Source organism: Herpailurus yagouaroundi, unplaced genomic scaffold, assembly GCF_014898765.1.
Source record: "Herpailurus yagouaroundi ecotype Mexico unplaced genomic scaffold, PumYag 162, whole genome shotgun sequence".
In the NCBI taxonomy this organism is placed as follows: domain Eukaryota; kingdom Metazoa; phylum Chordata; class Mammalia; order Carnivora; family Felidae; genus Herpailurus; species Herpailurus yagouaroundi.
In genome coordinates, this window is record NW_024412403.1 from 53734228 (window position 1) to 53758387 (window position 24160).

The 24160-nt window shown below is 38.3% G+C and overlaps 1 protein-coding gene across 3 annotated transcripts in view; it reads right to left on the minus strand.

Moving 5' to 3' along the window:
• The window catches only part of CBLB (Cbl proto-oncogene B), a 214549-nt gene extending 202295 nt beyond the window's left edge, over window positions 1–12254 (minus strand). For 2 of the 3 annotated variants that reach the window (XM_040484407.1, XM_040484405.1), the window contains exons 1-2: window positions 11603–11732; window positions 10038–10221 (exon numbers count right to left, since the gene is read on the minus strand). In XM_040484407.1, coding sequence (XP_040340341.1) covers window positions 10038–10205 — 168 coding nt within the window. In that variant the 5' untranslated portion in view covers window positions 10206–10221; window positions 11603–11732. Of the gene's footprint in view, window positions 1–10037; window positions 10222–11602; window positions 11733–12119 lie in introns of those variants that run through there. The other variant, XM_040484406.1, reaches the window with a different exon arrangement.
• Window positions 12255–24160: the final 11906 nt, after the last annotated feature.

Genomic DNA, 24160 nt, shown 5'->3' on the forward strand with positions numbered 1-24160 from the left:
AAAAAGACTGATGGCTTAAAAAGAATTCCAGGAGACATTAAGTGCTATGATGGAGGAGAGTACAATGCGCTGGAGGAGAAAATCAGCAGCTCACTCATATTTTGACATGAAGATACCAAGAAAGGCATTCCTAAATTTGCAAAAGGAATATTCCAGGCAAAAGGGTATGCAAAGGCTTAGGAGGCACTAGAGAATAGATCAGAAAGAAAGGAGTCGATGCAGTCATTCTAAAAGGTAAAGGCACAGGAAGCCTAGGGTTGAGTGGCACAAGTAGATTTAAAATAGGTGAGATTCAGTTCATCAAGGCCCCTGTAGGCCACACAGTTTTCTAAATTTGCATTTGGGAAAGTGTAACATACAATGCTGATATGCTGCTGAGTACACACTTGATCAGTTGGATTAGTATTAAACACTGTGATTTATGACAGCTTCTGCCAAAAATGAATAACCCTACACCAGGACTATGACTTCTAGGCAGGTCAAATTCAATTCTATAAATATTTATTGAGTGCCTGCTATGTGCAAGTAACTGTGAAAGCCAGAGAAAGAAAAATTGCTTTTCTAAAAACAGTATGTTAAGGAGAAAAATCAAGCTCACCACAAGGTTCAAGTTCAGATTCAAATGACTTAGCCGTCTTCTAGAAATATCTAAGTTGCTCCCTAAGATGAAAGGTGGTCCCAACACAAAAAAGCTTTAAAAAGAACAAACCTACAATCTTATTATACAATGACGAACTTCTTAACACCAGTGCATAAAAGGACTGGTTCATTAGCAATGTTACTCTTTGCTTTTAAACTAAAAGGCAAAACATTTACCACTGAATTAGGCCACAAACTCCATGAGAGTCATTGACTCAAAGAGTTTTAGAGCTAAAGAGGACCTTGGAAATCACTATGACCAATTCCCTCCTTTTTACAGAAAAATACTACAACACAGAAATGGAACATAGCTGAGTTTACTGCTCTCAACCCACTAATGTCTAGACTTGAGAGAGTCAGGCACTCTCTCCATAACAGTATGCAACTACCTACTGTATTTGTTTAAATGTATTTAGAGATTTTTAAGGGGGCCTCTCTGTATATATCCATACCATTTCACATACATAAAAATATATGTCTAATCTTTACATATGCTGTACACATACAATATGTATTCACATACATTAAATATATCTTCAACAGTATCAAAGCAAAGGCACAAATATAAACAAAGGATTTACTAGTGCTATAAGAATTTTCAAAGCCATCAATTATTCTTGGAAAACTCTTGCATTTAAAGAGTTTCTCCACTGAGCCTTAATTAAAACTTCTAATCAAAAGGTAACAAAAAGGTATTAGGTCAGCTAACATATTTCTTAGGTTCAGGACCCAGCCCCCGAAATGCATGAAAGAAATTCTCCTGAAACAAATGGCAAACTTCACCAGTAAGGAATTGTGCCTATACTGTAACAGACTTTCATTATAGAGCACACCTCACTTCACAGGGCATTCAGTTATATTAAATCATGTACCCCTGAAGTGAAATATCCCATTTTTAACAACAGTATGGAAAGCCTGAAAGAATCCCTTGTCTGTGCTCCTCACGTAAATGTTTTAAGAGATTCCTTACTGCAATTACTCAAAAGTATATCATTATGATAAAAAGCATCTATGAGTTGAGTTCTTCCCATTTTAACTTAGCAAATCATCCTAAGTGTATAAAACTATATAAATGTATCCAGTATAAAATGTAAAAAGTATAAAGATAATACATAGAATACATAGTGTAAAGATTTCTACATAGAATATTAATTGGGCAAAACAAGTAATTAGCATATCAAACTGGTCAGGAGTCTAGTATATTAATTGTGGTAGGATTTAGGGGCAACTACCCAATCATTTATGGTTTTCAATGAAGTTTCTTTAAAAGATTTACATAAACACATTAAATAATTGACTAGTTGTAATTAAACTATCAATTGTGTATTCATTTGTTCACTTTCCTCCAAATAAGAACAGATCTTCCTTAAGGGTGGAGAACATATCTCTCTCACTGGTCTGTCTCCATCACCTAATGTAGAATCTTGCAGAGAGTAAATGCACAACAAATACTTGATGGAGGAAAGAAAGTGTAGAAAGGAAAGAACAAAAAACTTCTCAGAAGAAGGTAATACTATACATAGGAAAACCATACCTAGAATGACTAAACCTGTCTAAACGAGTACAAAGTTTTGAAAAGAATTTGATCATATCAAAAATTAGGGGGTGAAGATCTTTTTGATTCACTTCTCACGGAAAGGTGAAGAATCATATTATTCCATGGTCTGCTTGAATCTTCATACTATGAACACAGATGCTAGAATCAATCAAACCTAAGATCTGGTGCTGCCATTTATTAGCTTTACAACTTTGGGCCAGTTTCTTCCTTTAGAAAACTCTTTGGATGTTATAATTCTTAGCAAAAGAAATGTAAAGTGCTCTGCACAGTACCTGGCACATAGTTGACGCTCACTACTTTTTAGAACTTCCCCTTCCATATTTTATATTATACCACAACATGGTCAACTCTGCAGATTTTGCCAACATAGATAATTAGACCAAGGGCACTGACTGCTCTGTTGAAGATCATTAAGAGTTTCTTTGAGATCCTGAAGTTCTTCATACTACCTGAAACCCTGTAAAAGTCTGGAGTGTTTTGTTCAAGAAAGCAGCAAACAAGGCTAATAATACATCAGCAGTAAGTACTCAGCTGATGTGGAATCTGAACGGGTAGAACATTTAATAACTTTTTTTGTTATTGCTATTGGAAGATAGCATGAGTCAGTCAGTGGCTAAAATGTACAAATCAGGAGACTATAGATGCTAGAGAGGATGTGGAGAAATGGGAACCCTCTTGCACTGTTGGTGGGAATGCTAACTGGTGCAGCCACTCTGGAAAACAGTGTGGAGGTTCCTCAAAAAATTAAAAATATATCTACCTTATGACCCAGCAACAGCACTGCTAGGAATTTACCCAAGGGATACAGGAGTGCTGATGCAGAGGGGCACTTGTACCCCAATGTTTATAGCAGCACTTTCAGCAATAGCCAAATTATGAAAGAGCCTAAATGTCCATCAACTGATGAATGGATAAAGAAATTGTGGTTTCTTATGCAGATCCTGAGAAACTTAACAGTGTTAAGACCATGGGGGAAGGGAAAGGGAAAAAAAAAAGTTAAAGAGGGAGGGAGCCAAACCATAAGAGACTCTTAATAACTGAGAATAAACTGAGGGTTGATGGGGGGTGGGAGGGGTGGGTGATGGGCACTGAGGAGGGCACCTGTTGGGATGAGCACTGGGTGTTGTATGGAAACCAATTTGACAATAAATTTCATATTAAAAAAAGAGGGAAGATGACATGAGTATATTTAACAATTATTTAAATATTAATGTGTTAAAGAGCTAAAAATTTGGTCACTTATTTTCAAAATGCTTCCTTCATTACCAGGAAAGTATCAGCAACTTACAATTATATATTTAAAAACAAAACAAAAACCTTAACTATATGCCCAAGCAGAGTGGATAAAAATAGTATTGTGGCATGATTTAAGTCACAGCATGTTTCTAAAATGATCTTAATCTATAAGATAAAAACTTATTTCCAATGTTTTACTTATATACACATTTCATTGCTGAAGACTGATTAAAATATACATTGTTCATTCTATAATAAACAGTTTTAAAACATGGATTCAACACTACAAATGTTATTCCTTAAATCACTTCATGACAACCCAATGTAAAATTTACAAAATCTCTCAACACTCTGTATTTCCTAACTTCTCTCTTATCTAAGTAGAAGTTAGTTATCTACCCCGGTTCACTCTTCAACTTGTTCTTACCCTTTTCCTCCCACACTGTAATCTTCTAGGATGCCACTATATTATTTCTTCTTTCTTTGCATTTTAAATCACTCTCTACCTGTATCCCTTCCCTTCAATCTGTGAAGCTCTCCTATAGCACCCACACACACACACTGTTATGTTCTACTCAAACCGGCAAGTTATCTATGAGAACTTTCTTCTTTTCACCAGTTGTCACACTTCTAGAACGACTGTTAAATGACCCACACACTCTTTTTAATCTAGTGCCCTCACGTAAATGAAACCACTCTTGAAAGGTCAACAATGGCCTCTACTCATGAAATTTAGCAACTTCTTAAATTTTCATCCTGCTTGGTTTTCTCCACTTGGACTTGAACTTGTTTTTCTCAGAATGTGAAACTATCTCCTTAATTAAAGCTGTCTCTACCCAAGAAATCAATATGCCCTAATTCTTTTCCAACCTCTCTCATCAGTGTTTTTTGTAAGATTCTCTCTCCTTCACTGCCATCTAATTATAAGTACAACCTCACAGAGCCAAAATGCCAATCTCTGACTTTTTCTCGGACTCTCATCTTCTGCTCTGCATTGCAAATCTCTTGCTGTTCTACAACTTGAAATACAAACTCTGTGGGCATATCTACTAAACATATGTCTCTAGTTTCAACTTCTCTCTTTAACTGCACATTCAACTTTTTGACTTCAAAATGGATTTCACTCTGGCATGTCAAACTCAACATGGCCAAAAACAAACACAGGCACCAACTCCCAGGCTTCCTCTTTTTCTTACTATGTTCCTGATCTCTTTAAGGGCATCACTGCCTTCAAGCTAAACACCTCAAGTCACTTTCACTTCACCTTCTCTTTCATCCTCTATCTCTAAAGGGTCACCAGATCTGTAACTTTTATCTCCAAAGTGCCTCCCATGCTTGAACCCATACTCACTATACAGACTCTCAATTCTCTAGCTCAGCCCTTCATTATTTCTTGCCCAGTCTGTTTTAATTTCCCTGGATCAATACTCCTACTTTTAAGTTTCTTTTTTCAGAGTCAAGAGAGTAATCTATCACAGCATAGCCTTGACTGTTTTTCACACTCTGGTCAAAGATTTTAAATCAAGTCCAAACTCCTTGAAAGAGCAGAAAGCCTCTTCATCTTTCTCAAACTTACCTTCTTAACAATCTCCCTTTCCCCACATTCCTTCAGCGTGATGTGTCCTCCACCTCACTGGAATCCAAAACATCCGCAAAAGAGAAGCGGGCTAATACCTCTACCATGCCTCATTCCATGTCAACTCTTTACCTTAGCAAGCGCATTCTCCTCCACCACATCCTAAGTCACACACTTTATATCCCATTACAACACTTACTACACTCTGTAGTATGTAGAATACACTATACTACATAGAATGGAAGGGGTATTTGCAAATCTCTATCTTTCCATAAATGGAATTTGATAAATGAATGATGAAATCAATAGACAGGATATAAAGCAACTTCAAAGAAAGGAAAAGTTGATTCAAATGAATGGTAAAGATTTTATAAGAGTTAAAAAAGATTACTAACTAGGACACCTAGGTGGCTCAGGCAGGCAAGCTGCCAGCTCTTCTTGATTTAGGCTCAAGTCATGATCTTGGTGTTCATGAGATCGAGCCCATGTTGGGCTCTGGGCTCTATGATGACAACATGGTGACTACTTGGGATCCTCTCTCTCCCTATCTCTCTGCTCCTGCCCCACTCACACTATCTGTCTGTCTCTCTCTCTCTCTCTCTCTCTCTCTCTCTCTGTCTCTTTCTCTCTCAAAATAAATAAATAAGCATTTTTTTTTAAATTACTGATTAAAGCTTCTGTTAAATGAATGCCCTATACCACAAGGATAAACCAAGGTAACTTGGTAGGATTTTTTTTAATGTCTTACTTTATAAAAGTTTTTCCTAGAAGTAGAAAAGTAGCAAACTTTGGGATCACTTCATTTATCTAAGCACAAATTCAAAATTTCAGTATTAAAACAAAATTGTCCAGATATTTAATGTGTTATCATCTACCCAAGTCAGGCAGTGCCCATGATTCTGCTAACACAGAACAACTTCACTGAGGAAAAGGAAATATGTGAAGAATAATTCAAATAAATGCTATTCCCTATTCCAAGGACCTAAGGATGGTGGTATCTCAAACCCAACAAACACAAGCAATAGGCATCCAAAACCTAAGTTTCATCCCACATATAATTTTTTAGACTTATGGGGAATTCATCTTAGAAAAAAATACCTACTATTAGTTTTTTTTAAATAGCATGTATTCCAAGCATCTTTGATTGACAAACTTTAAAATATATCATGGTTGCAGTAAAATTATAAAGACAGAGAATGAATTGCATTCCAAGCTTGACAAATGTACTGAATGTACTGAGGGTAAAAGGCGGAAAAGGCTATTTGGCATCATCGCTTTTTAAATGCTTTTAAAACTCTTTCAATAATGTAATTTCAAATAAATGACAAGGACAGCAAGACAAAACGTAGGCAGGTATTCAACTTGCTTTGCTCTTTGGCATCAATTAATTAGTTTCTAATTTCCTGAACATCCATGTAAGTCCAGTACATTTAGTATCTATTAGATGGAAAACTGTTTCTTCCCTTTTCCATCACCTGGCTAAGACACTTATGAAAACCATGCTCAGGAACCTCGCATGAATAAATTATCATTCCTACCATACTGATTAGCAATCATTTCCTTACCCTCACCTCAGCACTTCCAACAAGAGTACAATAATGCTGTTCCTAAAGGTAGTGCCCAGCAGAATCCAGACAGACAATTGTCTGAACGGCAGCCAGAAAAACAAGGTGGATACTCTTCACTTTGCCCCCAGTGTACTTCGTACAGGTCTGTATTACAGCCTTGTCCATACTACATGGCAATTACCTAGTAAATATAATAAGTAAATAATAAATTACCGTGTATATGTCTGGCTCCGATGTGGGTCTCTGAGTTTTTTGACAGGTCAAAGGCAAAGATATATCTTATGTAGCTTCATCCCTAGCAATAAGCACTTATTGTTGAACACAGTATAGGCCCTCAGTAAATGCTGACTAAGTGTTTAAGAAACCCATCTCTGTCACAGCTTTGGAACAAACTCCACATTCCAGGTATATTTGAACTGAGATATGTATTCACGAGTAATAGTTCTGTCACTGTATCAACCAGGCATCCATGGACCTGAAGAGTCTGGGGTTAGCTACTGACTTAAACTGACACATAGAGCTAAGGCCAAAAAATACATCTAAATGGGATGCTTTGGGATATGTTACTGTTCTTTTTCTCAATAAATGTACCTTGCTAATTCTGTGCCACTGATGTTTTATCACAAAACACTTCACATGTCACAAAAAACACCACTGAGCAATGACTCCCTCCTACTCTCAGTGACCTTGTATAGAAAGTCTGCCCTCTGAAACCATAACAATTAGTTGGAACTGGAATCCCAGTTGACTGTTTTAAATCCTAGAGGCCAGGGAATGGGAAGACTACACACTTATTGGGTATTTCTCCTGCGGTCTGAGACCGTTTCATATCCCCTACAAAATAAGTGATTTTACTTTGTAGGTAGCTGAAACATACTGAACTTTAATCTGGTTTCATGTTTATACTTCTAAGATCTGCCCTTTTTGAAGAAGCTTCCTAAAGACAAAAATATTAACTAAATATTTAACCCTGCCTTTTACGTAACTACCAGTTAGGCTTGACAGTTACTTTTTCTGTTATTCACAAGCTATACTCATGCTTATCGCAGTTATTTTATGAAACGGTTAGGTAATGTGTCAAGGGATTAACTTTTGGACTAATAATAAAGATCCTGATATAATCACCAGGACAATGTTGAGGTTATGAACCACTTCCTTCACCACTGACAAAGAAAATAAAGGTAAACACATGTGGGGGGATGATGCTTCTGCATTACACAATTAAATAAAATATATTTTCAGTTAGTAACTCTCAATGCCTTTTTATTAGTGTGTGATTGAGTAGTAATAAACATCCTGAACTCTTTTATAATGATTTATGTGATTTCCCTCCACAAAACCCATGGATGCATTTATAAATGAACACAATTTTTATTCTTGACAAATAATGAAGACAAATAGGGAAAGCCATACCAATGCACCTTTGCCAGCACCCAAACCCTCATTCCACTAAGTACAGACTGTCAATAATAGTTTCCCTTATGAGTCGAGTTTCTCGATTGGAGAGGCTAAACCCAACCCACAAAAGGGTTAATAAAATAAACAATGGCAGAAGCTTAACTATCAAAAAACCATCTATTTTACTATAACTCATGGTGACATAATTAAAAGTGGCTAAGACTTATGTTAACAGTTACAAACCAAAACTATGAATATATTTCCTCATGTTTGAAAAATAATGACTTTATATTAACTATAGTTCACCACTTCCTTATATAAATCTTTTTTATTTGATGTTCTCTCATTCACTCACAAATGCACAAATTCTGACCACTCACAGAAAGGGGTGGGGAGGGAGGTGCAGCTCGTTGGGAGAATCGGACCTATCTGTTGGCCACTCATATAACAGGTAAGTTAGAGAAAAACCTTGAATTCCTTCTCTTACACCCAACTAATGATGTAGGCAGTTAAGAAAGACCTTAAAGTGCATACTATTTGGAAAAGCAAAGACAGCTAGCATTGTGCCTGCCAGATACATGCAGCTCTTTCAAGTGCACACTCCTTATTCTTAAGTATCTGATGCTAACATCAAAACCTGACCTCAAGCAGCAAGTTGCAAGGTTCTGACACTATGACATCATTCTGTCTGGAGCATTTTAATATCACAATTTGAATAAACTGGCAGAAGCTTAAATAGGTCACACTAAAGCCAAGAACTAAGGATATTTATCCGGCAAAAATTTCTGGCTCTGCATTTAGCACCACCGGCCATAGAATTGCAGGCCTATCGTTCATCTATCCATCTGTACTTCCTGCAAGGATAAATGAAGATAAAACAAATCTCATCACCTTCCTGTACGGCTAACACCACTGGCGGTGGCTTTTTGTGGCAAACATTCATACACAACTACAAGCCACGGTAAAGGCAACTGCTACCATAAGCTTTCAAGGAGGCTCTCGCACATCCCTACAAAAGATATTTGTTTAAAACTCCATTTCTGCAGTCACAAAAATATCAAGAGCCTTGCATCAACTAAATTTATAATTAGCCCCAAATATCTATGAAATGAAACCAGATGGTGCTACAAACGTTTACCAATATATAGCAGACAGTACCACTGCTTCAAAAGCAAGAACTATTAATTCTGCACAGCAGCATGCTACATCTTAATCATATTTATTTCATAATCCTACTTAGTAACAGAGGACAGTGGAAGCTACAGTTTCTCAGTAGACCCCTGTAAAATATTCAAGTTGCCTAGACTTCTCAGGGTATGGACATCCAGCTTGATTTCTTCTTGAAATTAGAATTCATCTGATAGCAACATGCAGAAACCACAAAAGTTTCTGATACTCTCCGCCCACCACCTCTATCATAAATTTTCCTTTCACAATAAACAATGTGCAATCGAAAAGGTTTCCTGTTTCAAAATGGAATAGATGAAAGAAACTGTAACTCTATCATTGACAACAACAAAAAAGTTCCTTAATGAAGATGAATTCTCAAAGATGAAAATGGAAACTCTCTCAAATACTGCTTCCTCACTTAAGGACTAATCTGGTTCTTTCCCTAGTAGATATTCTCAGCATCAAGTACTGTGGTTATCATGAGGGGTCCATCAGAGGCTTTTCTTAAAATACTTGCCTGCACTCTTTTGTTATTTAACAGTAACACGACGTCATAGAAGACAAACACTTCCAAACTATTCTGTGGCCATGTACCAACAAAGGGCAGCCAAGGGTAAAAACTTTGCATATCTGAGTCATATAGAGGAACTTTGAACCTTAAAGAGCAGGACAAAAGGTGAAAAAACAAGTCTGTGTTCTGATTCCAACTTTTTAAAACATAGAGTGGATGTTAGAAAAATGGTCAAGCCAAATCAATAGACTGTTGCCATAATAATAATTATTAATTAATGGTAACAATACTATTAATTAATGGTTCAAATAAAACCATAGAGGAAGAAACCATATCCAGGGCAAATGAGGCTGCACACAGGCACAAGCATACAGAACTTACCACTTTGTCCATGAGTTTCCAAGTTTTCTCCACAGTCCTGCGATCTGCTGCTGCTTGCTTAGGAGGTCCAACTGCATCTTGAATAGCATCAATAATTCCCAAAATTCTTCCTTTTCGGGGGTTTCCTCCTCGACCACCAGGGTTTCTGCCATTCATAGAATTTGCCATCTGGAACCTTAGTTCTCTGACAGGCAGATTAAAAAAAAAAAAAAAGTTAGTTGGACATGAAAATGTTTACCCAGGTGAACTGAACAGGTTAATTTGTACCCACTACATTCTCCTTCATCAGTGAGGAGAAAATCCTGGGTCCCCGATTCAACTTTTCAATAGCCTATGAATTTGCATTCTCAATCTGTACACCCAACAAACAGGTTTAGGAGCATTGACCTTACATTTGCTTTTGGAACAGTAAGAGTTAAAGATGCAACCTTCTCACATTTCATGTAGCAGAAGCCTTGATTAATAACCAACTCATAACAACAACAAAAAAACTTAACATAGGTTTTCTCCAACTAGATAAGAACACGATGTTCTCCCCATCCCTGCCTTAATCACAATTCAACATACATACACTAGAACTAAAGCCCCCAGAAAACATTCTGAAAGCCTCACTCAAAAACTGCATTTTCACTCTGTTAGATTTCCTCAAGTTATATAAACGTAAACATTATTTTACAGGACCATAAGAGACATATCTGTTGTCAACAAAGGCTTAGGATTTGGATTTTCCCCGCTAAAACCAACAAGTATGGACACAGGAACATAGACAACCGAACACACAGTTCTTTAAACCAACGCGGTGAGGAGTTAGCCCCAAGTTAAGAACCAAATAAACCAACAAATAACCCATTTTAAAACGAGGGTTAAGAAACTGACAAGAGCGGGCACAGAAAGGAGAAGAGAGTTCACTTAGATCGTTCCTTTCCTCTCGTCTCACCCCAGGGGTATGGGGGGGGGGGGTCCAAAGCTTTGTTTCGGGACGTCTTTGCCCCCTCCTTGTTCAGGCCCCTCTCCGGCCACTCTCGGACCTCAGCTGGGGGAGGAAGGTGGACAGAGAAAGGACGAGGTACCCCCTCGCACCCCCAGAGCCCGCAGCCCCGTCAGTCTTGGGCGCCCGGCATTCGGCTCCCAAGCGGACGCACCCCCCCACCCCGCCCCGGGATGTCTGCAATCCCAGCCGCCTGTCTCCCTCTACTCGTTCTCCTTCCTCCCCTGGCCAAGCCAGGGTTCCGGTCTTTAAATACCCCTCTACAAACTGTGCAGGCGGCGACGACAGCAGCTGGAAGCCAGGGCTGTCCCCTCTCCTTCCGTGGCCCGCGCCTGGCTGCCCCAGGGCCCCCTGGCCGGAAAAAAAGCGGCAAGCCTCCCCGCGTCCCGTTCCCTCCCGGCCTCCCGGCGCCGCAGCTGTCCAGAGACACGCGTGTGCGAGGGTCCTACTTTACACACACGAGCCCAGGGTGCTTGGATAGCCCGGGCAGGCAGTGTGGGATCGCCGTAAAAGCACGTTCCCGAGGAAGAAGCAACCCAGAGCGCAGGCCACCGAGACAGGGAAACGCAACAATTACCGTCAAGACCAATCCACACCCGCTCTCCCCTCCCGCCCGATTCTCGGGGAGGCCGCGGGACGCCGCAGCAGCACTAGCTGGAGGAGGAGACCACTCGCTGGATACCCCACCCCTGTAGGATACACACGCAGAGAAACCCAGGAGCGGGGCGGAGCCGAGGGCGGGGCCTCCTGCGGCTAGACCAATCCTACGCGCCCTTGCACTGCCCGACAGCGGGCAGCGCCAATGGTGGGGAGGCGGCCGTCCTCGCACTACCACCCAGTCCACGTCTCCCACAGTACACAATGGCCCCAAAGGAAGGCCCGCTCGCGGCACGTCCCAAATGGAAAGGGACTTGGAGGGTAATGGGAGGACTGGACTCACCCAAGAACGAAAGTGGAAAAGGGAAAGGAAATGGAAGAAAGGATGCCAGGCACTGGGGAACTGACCAATAAGGAGTGGGCGAGTGGGCGTGAGCATTGGGAGCCGGAGCCAAAGCCAACTGGGGCTAAAAGGCGGGACTTCCTGCTTCGCTCACCTTCCTAGTCTTTTGTTTCATAGCAACAGAGTAGTGGCTGAGAGGGTGTTGCTTCTCTACTCTGGGCGGGTCCGAAGCTGAAGAATTTCATCTCCCTAGGGCTGCCAAACTCTTCTACCCAGGACAGCAGCCAAACAGGTCTAAGGCATTGCTTCTTGCTGGCTGTCAAAAAAAAGCACAGCAGTCACGCAGCTAGCTTCTAAGATTAAATATAAACCTCGCATAGAGTAGACTAGGGTTAACACCTGAATGCCAACCAAAACTTCCTAAGTTTCTGAGTGTATCCCTTTACTGTTAGTTCTAGAAAGAGTGAAGATCAAACAGCAGGCTCATGAAAAAAGCAAATAGTTGACCCTGCTGACCAAATAGTAGCTACTAATAAGGACAGGGCAGTAAAAGAACCAGACTATGGGAATTGCTAAAAATGCAACCCACCTCTTAATTAGTATAAGTTTCTTCCTAAATGACTGAAGAGGAATCAGCTTTTGTATTTTGTTTGAGTCACTTTATATAGATTTCTCTCCGTCTTAAAACCAACCTCATTGTATCTGCCATTCTCTCCCAGCATTTGTGATCTCTTTTCTGTAGTTCCATCACTATGCCCTTAGAAAGAACCACATCTGGCTAATCTTAAAAGGAAAAATCTGTGCTGGGACCCCTCTTTCAACGAGATCGTGGATTAAATAAATGCCTTCTCTTTCTGTTTAACTTCAATCCTGCCACAGGTGCTACTGACAATTGCTCTGAACTGTCATGCTTTGGAATTTTCTTTCTACCACCGTTGGTAGTGCTGAATACACTTTACACCTTGGACTTCTCAGATGTGGTGATATTTTGTGTCTTTAATATATTTCTAGGGGCACCTGGGTGGCTCAGTCAGTTAAGCATCCAACTTCGGCTCAAGTCATGATCTCAGGGTCCGTGAGTTCGAGCCCTACCCCCGTCGGGCTCTGTGCTGACAGCTCAGAGCCTGGAGCTTGCTTCAGATTCTGTGTCTCCCTCTCTCTGACCCTCCCCCATTCATGCTCTATCTGTCTCTGTTTCAAAAATAAATAAATATTAAAAATTTTTTTGAAAAATTATTTCTATTCTTTCTCTAACCAGTTAACCTGATAAAATATTTCTCAATGGTCCTGACTTTCTTTCTAAATAACCATTTTAGTACTGTGATCATTACTGTCAAGGATCCTAACTTGTTATAATTTACTGTGCAGCCCTAAATTCAGATGGTTAAGATTTTCATTTGATTCAAACAGGAAAAAGGTAGTCAGGTGATAAAATGTGGTTCAGGAAGTAATTTTGTTTTTTTCCCATTATTTCTATGCCAATAATTAAAGAGTAGTTCCTTGTTTTTACATTGCATTTATCTACAAAAGTGTTGACCTCTCCATATCTCCTCCACCCATTCATATCTCCTTTACTCATGTTAACAGTAGCTATATTTACTAAGGGGAGACTGTAAAAGTGAAAAAATTATTGGCTCGCCTTTTAAACAAATTCAAAAACATATAAACTACGTATAGAAATTTTTTCAGCATGTAGAAAAACAGTGGCTTAAGGGAACACTGTACATGCATTACTCACACTCACATCTGGATAAATGTAGAGTAAGTAAAATACATGTTATAGCATGTGGCATTCCTTTTGTATTAGTTTTGAAACTGGAAGAGATGACTTAATTAGAATATGAAATTTCCTATGTTTCAATACCATATTGATACAGATTATAAGCTTTGTGGGATATGGTAATATATACATGTATATATGTATGCACATATAATACACACAGGCACATTCACACACAATATCAAGAAATTACAGCTTCAGTCTCAACTAGCTATTTTATCAAAATCATCTAGAGTCTATGTTAAGTTCTGACATAGCAGGGTTCCCATCTGAGCCCAAACTAGGATTCATGGTTTGCTTATGAACTAACTGATGGGGCAGTAGCTCTCCCTGCAAGCTGTTAGCATGAGTTGATGTACATAGGAGAATACAGACCTATTGGGATGAACTTCATACCCTAGGAGCCTCCAATGGAAACATAAGAGATATAGTATAAGAAAGCACTGCATACTGAAGGGCTATAAATAAGAACACAAAAGAATGCTTTCATGGGAGACTTGGGAGCATAAATGGTAGCATTTCAATGTGGCAGAGTGGACTGGAGATCTAGTTTCCTCATTTCTACATAGAACACCTCAATTGCCAAAACAGTGAGTTTAATAATGCAGTATCCTTTGGCAGTGTGGGAATTTGTAACCTAGAGCAAACTTGGAAATGGTATCTTCACAGGACAGGAGTGTTGTGGAAGATCCTGACATGAAGCAGAGTGGTAAGGGATTCCTACCTAAGAGTCTTGCAAGCACCATAGCAGCCAGTAGGTGAATAATATGCAGAGGCTCATCATAAGCACATGGGAGACCTTCCCCCTAAGATTCCCAGAAAAGCCTAGGAGGCTTCATGGCTGGAGTACTGAGAAATTTTGTAATGATAACTATGAACGCTTATAATTCAAGCATTAATGTCTGACATTAATATCTGTACTTACTGGCTGGTGTCATCTGGGGAAATGTAGATTACAGTCCTATCTTTGAACACTTTTCATCTTTTTTTAAAAATCTTTTCAGATACTTTCCATTCAGTTCAATTTTTTTCTCTTCTTTTTTTTTCTAATTTCTCCTAATTCACAGGTGTCCCATGTGATAAAGACATGAGTTGACTGAATAACAAAGCCTTCCCACAATTTACTTGACCCATAATAACTACTCAAAAACAAAATACTCATTAAATGAATGAATAGACTGATCAAGAATGATTGCATAGGAAATATAAGGTTGTTCCTGTTTCCATGCAACGGAGAATCCATGGTATTCACAATTCCAAGCAAGATGTTACATTTCCGGAGTGCTTGGGTGGCTCAGTAGGTTGAGTGTCTGACTTTGGTTCAGGTCATGATCTTGCAGTCCATGAGTTCGAGCCCCATGTCAGGCTCCATGCTGACCACTCAGAGCCTGGAGCCTGCTTCAGATTCTGTGTCTCCCTCTGTCTCTGCCCCTCCCCTGCTCACTCTCTGTCTCTGTCTCTCAAAAATAAACATTAAGAAAAATTATTTTTAAAAATGTTACATTTCCCACAAAGCAGATTTACAATGCCCCTCCTAAAATAAAAATAGAGAATGATACACTACAAAAAAACTAATATGGACACAAATTCACAGGCTAGAGAGAAATAAGAACATTATTATCTAGTCATATTTGGGTTTAACAAGTCATTCCTTGTTAAGAGGAATAGATTTTCATCTGTCTTTAACAACACATACTAATAGCTGGCAGTGAGGAGTAATGGATATATGGTTTCATCAGACATAACCAGACTCCTGAGTACAAGTTTGGGCTCAACTGAAATTCTTTCTTAAAAGCAACAGCAACAACAAAAATAACAATGACAAACAAGATAGAAACTTATTTCTCTCACACACTGAAAAAAATCTGAAAATAGGAATTACAGATAGGAATGGTGGGTCCACAAATTTCTTAAGGACCTAAGTTCCTCTTTCTTCTGTATCATCCCAGTACCTGGCCTCCTACCCTCAAAGCCACCTTACATTCCAAGATGGCTGTCGGTGCTCCAGCTATTTTTACTGATTTTCAGAGTAAAAGCTAAGAAGAAAGTGGGAGGCTATATTGAACTTCCAGCTGAATCAATCCCCTTCAAGCAATTTTCAGAGAACTCCCCCAAATATTTCTCTGTAATAGTTCAAGGCCAAAACTCAGTCCCATGCCCAAACTTAGCTGCAAAGATGTCTGGAAGACAATGTGCTTTTTATTATAGTATGCAATATAACCAGCTAAAAATTAGAGTTTGGGGTCTAAAGAGAAGAGCCTGAATAGGTGTTTGGCAAGAAACTGGCAAATTCCACCACAAAGATCTTGTTTTAAAAATTAAACTTATGATTAATAAATCAGTTCTTGAAACAAAAGTTGTAGTTTCCAATACTGGTGGTATGAGATAATAAAAATTTGGGATACTCAGCTGAAATCCAGAACAATATACATATATATAAAGACATGTATTATAATAAGTTATCAGTTCCCAAGCAAAACCTAGTGTCTGCTATTACTAGATACATATATGCTTAAGATTTATTATATGAGAAAGTATGCGTTGTAAATTATATCTAATTCTCATTACAGAATGTGGGCTAAGTAATCCTAAACAATTCAAAATCATAGGGTGCAGAAAAGGCAAAATCAAGTAATTGCCTCAATACATTTCCACCCTAAAGCATGTATCAGATTAGACAGTTACTTAGGTGAAAGAAAAAAAAAAAAAAACCTTAAATGAATTTCTTTGTGATCTTTTTTCCCAGATAATTGATTCCCAGATCAATATTTTCCAGAAAATGATTTGACAGTTGTTATTTGTAATAAAAAGGATTTACGAGCGCCTGAGTGGCTCAGTCAGTTAAGCTCCCGCTCTTGATTTCAGCTCAGGTCATGATCCCACAGTCTTGAGATGGAGCCCCAGCTTGGTCTCTGTGCTGGGGCATGGAGCTTGCTTAAGATTCTTTCACTCCTTCTCCCTCTGTCCTCCCTCTCAAATAAATAAATAAATAAATAAACAAATAAAATGTATATGACAGTGTTAAATATAGTTACTTTAACGCTTGGAACAAACCTACTACTGGGGCGCCTGAGTGGCTCAGTTAATTGAGCACCCAACTCTTGATTTGGGGTCAGGTCATGATCCCATAGTCATGGGATCAAGTGCTCAGTCAGGCTCCGGGCTAAGCATGGAGCCTATTTAAGATTTCTGTCTCTCCTGCCGCCTGGGTGACTCGGTTAAGCATCTGACTCTTGATCTCCACTCAGGTCATGATCTTATGGTTCATGAGTTCAAGCCCCATTTTGGTCTCTGTGCTGATAGCTCAGAGCCTTCTTGGAATCTCTCTCCCTTTCTCTCTTTCCCTCTCTCTCTGTTCCTACTCCACTTGTGCTCTTTCTCTCTCTCTCAAAATAAATAAATAAATAAATAAATGTAATTATTTTTAATTCTCTCTCTCCCTCTGCCCCTCTTCCCCCTCAAGCTCTCTCTCTAAAATAAAAAAAAAAAAAACAATTTAAAAACCTACTACTTTGCCTCAGTTCAGTATTCCTTCATACCTCCGCTGCAGTCTTCATATTTCATAGTACATTTTCCATGTTCACCTAACATACCTTGATTTGTAAAAATGTAGATAATTTTCTTTTCCCTCAAGAGTATGTGTGAGGAATGTAAAATATGATAGACTTTGTCACAATAATTTCTCTATAATCCCTACGCATTTTGATTTATAACATATTAATACAAGATTGAATTTTTATCTTAATTTTTCAATTTAACAAAATATAAATTCAAAATTTCAAGGCTGAAGGGATCTTGGTACTGATCATATCATTCAGTTTGGCAGGTCTGGAAATTAAAAAATTTGTCCATCGTGATTGAACCCTAAAAAATATAGATAACAAACCCAAATTCAGGACATTCATGTGTAGTATACAAACAACATAATTGTGTGAGAAATACGACTGCTAATCAGACCCGTATTAATATAGACCAGCTTTATATTCATTTTTCTACTCAAGAAGCCAAATTATTACCAGAAAGTTCTGAAATGAATGTATAAATCAGAAGCACATTACCTCCAGGAGTAGCTCTAATAATGTCAACAGAGATCTAATATATTCCAAGTCTACAGAAAGTCTCTACTGGTTCCCAAGTTCACAATTCTCAACAGACAAAAATTATCCTTTTAAAATTTTTTATTGTTTTGAGACAAAACATCTACTAGGTATCCAATTTTATTTTATCAACAATGACTTCTAACTGCTCATTTACTCATTTATTCAACAAACCTTTTTGAGCATCTAAAACATGCCAAGCATTATGCTAGACACCAGGGAATACAAAGATGATTAAGCACTAGTCATTGTTTTCAGAGAGAAAGCAGGCATATTCAGAGATCATTATAAACTCAAGTGGTAAAAGCAGTAATTTCGTGAGGCAGAGATCATTATGAGAAATTGGGGAAAAGCACCTAACCCAGCTTGGAAAAAGTGATTACAAAGCTGAAACATAAACAGGCTTAACAGTTAATCACAAAAGGTCATTTCTAATCAGAGGGGACCTCGTGAGCAAGGACATGGAAGAAAGAAAACAACTTTTTATGCACAGGGAGTAGGTGGGTCCATTTTGTGGGAAGCAAAGAAAGGCAAATAAAAGGGAAAAAGTGGCAAATGACAAGTAAATTAAAATAAGGCCTTAGGTGCCCAGTTAATGACTTGGATTTGATCCTTTTTGACAAGAAGCTGTGGAAGGGTTTTAAGCCACGGGGGAGTACACAGGATTAGAAGAGCCAGGCAGGTGCCATTGTAACATTCCCATTTCAGAATGTTCATCCTAATGGGCGGGTTGATGATAGACAGCAGAGGAATAAATCTGAAAGTGGGTGGTCAGAAGAGGAGGACAAAATGCAATAAGTGATGAAGATGACCTAAAACGAAGCAGTGGTACTGTAGGTAAAAGAACAAGTGAGATATTTGAGAAATATTGAGAAAAATGGTTTCCAATCCTCTCTTCCCATTAGAATAGCCAACTTCCAAGTCCCTCTCCCAGAGATTCTGCTTCCGTTGACCTAGGATGGTTTTCAACTTTGCAAGGTGACTCTAGTTATCCTAACTAATCCTGTGAACCAGATCATTTAAGTTAGTAGTCACTGATAAACATAGAAATATTAAAAGTGCAGGAAATGGAGGAGTCAAGAACGATGGTCAATATTCTAGTTTTAATGACTTGGCAAAAGAGAACCTCAACAATTATCACGGAGAATATCAAGGGACAGTCTATTTAGGGGAAAGGGAAAATTAATTAATTAGTTTATTCCATAACTAAAAAACTTAAGGCATCTATCAAGTAAGCAGATGGATATTTTAATTAGACAATTGGAAATATATGATGATAGGTTTGGCAACATTGACAAATGAGTAATTACCTCAGAGTCGTAATGGCATAAAAGGAGATTATCTGGGATCAGAAGAACATTGAGTTGAGAGATGAACCTTGAAGGTCAACATTCAGAAAAAATCAGGGAAAAAAAATGGATTCACAAAAAAGATGGAGGATCACAAACAAAACCAGTTGGGTGTGGTTTATGGAGACCAGGGAGTCTAGTATTTCCATGGAACAAAAAAAGTTTCAATTCTAGGAGAGGGGTCCAATAAAAGAAAGGCAAAACACAAAACATCCATTGGCATTAATAACTGAGAGATCCTTTGTGACCTTAATGAGAACAATGTCAATTAAAAAATGGGTTTAAAAGAATGGAAGCTGAGGAACTGAAAAGTAGAGATGAGTCTTTTAAGGAATCCATGTAAGGATGGAGAAGAGAATTTAGACAGTACCTATAGACGAATGTAGAGTTGCATGGAGTTAGGGAGGGCAAAACTTTGCAATCAAAGAAACTTCAGCATGCGTGTACATGCTGAGAAATAAATTACAAAGAAAGAGACTGAAGGGCATAGTATCCTACAAGAATGGGAAAAAAAGGAGACCTGAGAATGAAATGGGAGGAACATGGAAAAATTAAAATAATAAATCTATAAAATAAATCTTAAAAATAAATCCATAAAACTAAACTATGTGTAGTTTTGGGGCACCTGGGTGACTCAGTCAGTTAAGCATCCGACTCTTGATTTCAGCTCAGGTCATGATCTCACAATTAGTGAGATCAAGCCCTACTTTGGGCTCTGTACCAACAGTGCAAAGCCTGCTTGGGATTCTCTCTCTCTCTATCACTCTGCCCCTACCCCCACCTCCCGCACTCTCATGTGCTTTCTCTCCCACACAAATGAAATAAACAAACATTAATAAAAACTATGCATACTTTCATTATAAATACATTTCTAGCTGTGGTAAGAGGTTGAGGGTGACCATGTTTGATCTTCTAACTCTACTAGACAAAGTGGTAGACAAAATTGACTTCTCAAATTGAAGGAAACTTAAGAGGGGTGAAGGTTTTGAGTTGAAGAAAAGAAAAAGGGCAAGGAAAAGAAAGACTGAGAATCTCTTCTAAGAACACAGTGGAGTCTGGAGACCGTGAATTAGACCGTGATGCTAGCATGGAAAGATTTGTAAAGTTCTCTAGCAGGGTGCCCGGGAAGTAAGAGTGTAGCTTCAAAACAGGTTTGTGTTTTGACTGAATAGTTGTTACAGAAATACAAAAGACTGAAAGAAATCAAGAAATCAAAAAAATCAAATCTTTCCTTGAGAATATAGTTCAGATGATCAGCGTTAGGGTTCAAGGTGGGTCAGGAAGAAAGAGATAGTACACAGAAAAGAAAAGACAGCTTATCTTTTTAACATAGTGTTAACACGCCTCATCATCAGCAAAGCCATGTTATAGTAATCCAACCACAAAAGAAATTATTCTATTTCCTCATGCCTGTGTGCATGTGCTTGTGTAAAATTTTACATAATTGTATATGGCCCTTTATATCATTAGATACACTTCTATGTACAGTCTATGTGTTGTTACACATATTTAAATACTCTTTTTTATAGCAAGTTTTGTTTTCCAATAGCCAGAGTGAAATATAAAATAAGATACTTTCTCATATAATTAATAAAATTTTGATTTAAAATGTTCATGGTAATATATTTTTCACAAAATAATGAAACATTAGAAAACAAAACTGTTAAATTCATTTTACTATTTTTAAATGGTTCTCCCAGACTGCAAAGGTAATTTTTAAAAACCAAGAGGGTTATTGGCTTTTTATCCATTTGTATATTTTAGCCACTGACTTTGTATGTGCCTGTTCACACTGAGTGAAGCAATAATCATCTAGAAATAAAGTAGCCTTGGGGCACCTGGGCAGCTCAGTCAGTTAAGCGTCCGACTTTGTCTCAGGTCATGATCTCACACTTTGTGAGTTCAAGCCCTGTGTCGGGCTCTGTGCTGACAGCTCAGAGCCTGGAGCCTGCTTCGGATTCTGTGTCTCCTTCTCTCTCTGCTGATCCCCCACTTGTGCTCTGTCTCTCTCTGCCTCTCAAAAATAAATAAAAGTAAAAAAACATTTAGAAATAAAGTAGCCTTCTAAGATGACATACAGAAACATGGGACACCCCAAGGGCAACTTTCTGAACTACTAAATGCCCTACTACATGTCATTTTAATTTTTTGATCTATGAGTAAAAGGTATATACAATTATTAGTGGGATTCATTTCCAGTAATAGGGTACTATTTGTCGAAGAATCCAAAGCAGCATCCAAAAAAAAATTAACAATATTGAGTCCTTCACCAAAACTCATGTTTATATCAACTGTCAGCATCTCTGAACAGACATTTTACCAGACCATGCCATTTATGAACTAGATTTCCAGTGTTTTTGATAAGGGTTGGACCTGGGTGTGACGGGGATCTTCTGGCCATTGTCAATGGTTTCTCTTGTTTGCATCTCTTTCTCACTTCATGGCAATGCCCTCTACACATTGTGTGCATACACACATACTGACATTCTTTATGTGGCCCATGCGACCAAACCTGCTTGACTTAACCAATCTCAAGTTTCTAGGACTCAGCTGTCCGGGCTCTTCAACATCACAGTGTACCCACATTGTGCATATGGTATTCAGATTGTATTCAATTTCTTTCAGGCAAGCTCCTGTTTTCTTTCTCTCCCCTCCCCCTCTCCATCCCTATCCCCCAGTTGCTTGGTTAAAAAATTATGACAAATTTTCCTGCATGATTGGTATATGAGCTCAATGTGTTGTCACTTTCCAAACAGTTACATTTTATTCCAGAGTAACAGGATGTCTTCATCAGGTAGCATTTTATGAAGTGTCAGGCTTGGGTAGGGCTGATGATTTTGGTTCTGTGCACCCCACCACCCCACCACCACATCAAATACCTCCTCAGCAGGAAGTCACTTGGTCCACTTATATACATTTTTCTTCTCTGTCACGTCTTGTTTTCATTTCGCCTGCTAACCAGAAGAAAGCGTCTCGTTCCAATATTGAAAGAGAAGATCAAGAAGGCTTCATGTTGCTATTTAATTTTTGACATTAATGAAAAAACAGATGTATGTTTAAAATATAATTTTATGACCAGCGAGCCAGGATGAGAGGCAGAAACCTCAGTCAGGAGACATGCGCAGCTTATATTTTCTATACTATTGAAAAGAAATATTCACATGAATAATACTTACCTATGAAATATAGACCAAAGCCTTTTTTACCAGCTACAGTTGCATCTAAATATGAAGGAAAATGGATTTGAAAATAAAAGATAGCATTTTGGAAGACATCTGGGAAGGGAGTAAAGTGATGAATACAATTAATTTCCTACACTTCTTCCCCTTATGCCTGCTCTCTAAATGACCTCTTCTCGATTTTCCATTTTACTCTCACAGGTCACAGAAGATTTCTGAGAAAGCAATCAAAATTGTGAACTTGATTTTTTTAATGTACATTAAATAAATGTACAGAAAAATAAATGAGAAGATTGTATGACTTGAATGTTAACAGCAGAGAGAGAGACCGAACTACCACCTGCTAAAGTTGGTCAATTTCCTAAAGAAGCATTAGAAAAAAAAATGTTTATTAAAATTCTTGGGGTAATTAACCACTTCGATTCTTCTCAGTTGCTAAATCTCTTGACAATCACCCCCTGCCCCCCGCCTGCCCCAGTTACAGTAAGTCTACCCAAAAACGGAAGAAAGGAAGGAAGGAAGGAAAGAAGTTAATTCATACCCTAAAATTCTCTTTTTTCCCATATTTGTCCTTACTTGTTTTTTTTTTAAGCATTAAATAATTCTACTATTGCATCAATGCATATAAAGAGTAGCCAGAGAGTCTTTGCTCTGGATCAGGTACAAGGTAATTCTTGCATGAAATTAGCTATTTCTTGGCAGAACTGAAACTATACTGAGATGCTACCGTGGCTCATCCAGTTTTCAAGCAAGTTTCTATTCTAAATTCTGATGTAGATGGCTTATCCTCTGCCTCTTGGCCACAATGCTCCTGATGGAAGTATTTCCTCTGACCTGTGGATATTGACAGAGACACATGTTTTTTTCAGGGTCTAATGTTATAGGAAATAAATGCTATTGTGAAATTGAGATTATATAAAGCACAATGAAGCCATGTTATTGGTGGAAATGAACAGGACTATATTGAGTATCTGGGGTTTCTCTCATACACATTGTAATTAGCTGCTATAAGTTTATTCAACAAATATTTTTTGTCAATATATAATTACAGTGCCTCCTATAAAAGTAAGAAAGAAAAGGGTATTTAACTTGAGCAAGAGAGTGAGGGAATGCCCCGTGGAGAAAGTAAACTACACCTTCTAGGATGTTGAAGGAGGGAAACACAAGTTGGGAGATGGGGGTTAAATGGAGTGTATACAGGAAGTATAACAAACAATTAAATGTGCATATCCAAGGGAAGACAAGGTGCCAGCTCCTACGCCAGGAAGTTCATTTTTAAAATGACAAAATGCAACAGATAATAAAAAAAAACCTATGGGAAGTTTTAAATGATATAATTGGGAGTTTGTACCAATTCTGCAGCCAAAAGGGAACTTTAAGGGTTACTGAAGAGGGTAAAGGCAAAATAAAATCAGTATTTGAGGGAATCATTACTGGTATGGTAGACTATCTACAAAAATATGGAAATAAAGAGAATAGTGGCAAGGGCTCTTATTAGAAGACTGTTGACCCAGTTTGGATTTCTGCAGTTGAGGGTCTGCAATGATGGATAGCTCTAGCAATAGGAAGAAACCAAAAGGATAAATGTTAGACACACTTTTAAGCAGGAGAAAGATCATGAATTTGGCTCTAATTGAATATGATTTTAAATAATGTAAAAAGTATCTGAACATGTATGTATTTGATAAAACTAGAGAAACAAGAAGGGGAACAGACTTGGAGTTATAGTGGGTCCATTTTCATACGCATGGGTTTGAGGCCCTATATAATGACAAAGAGCTCCTTTTCAT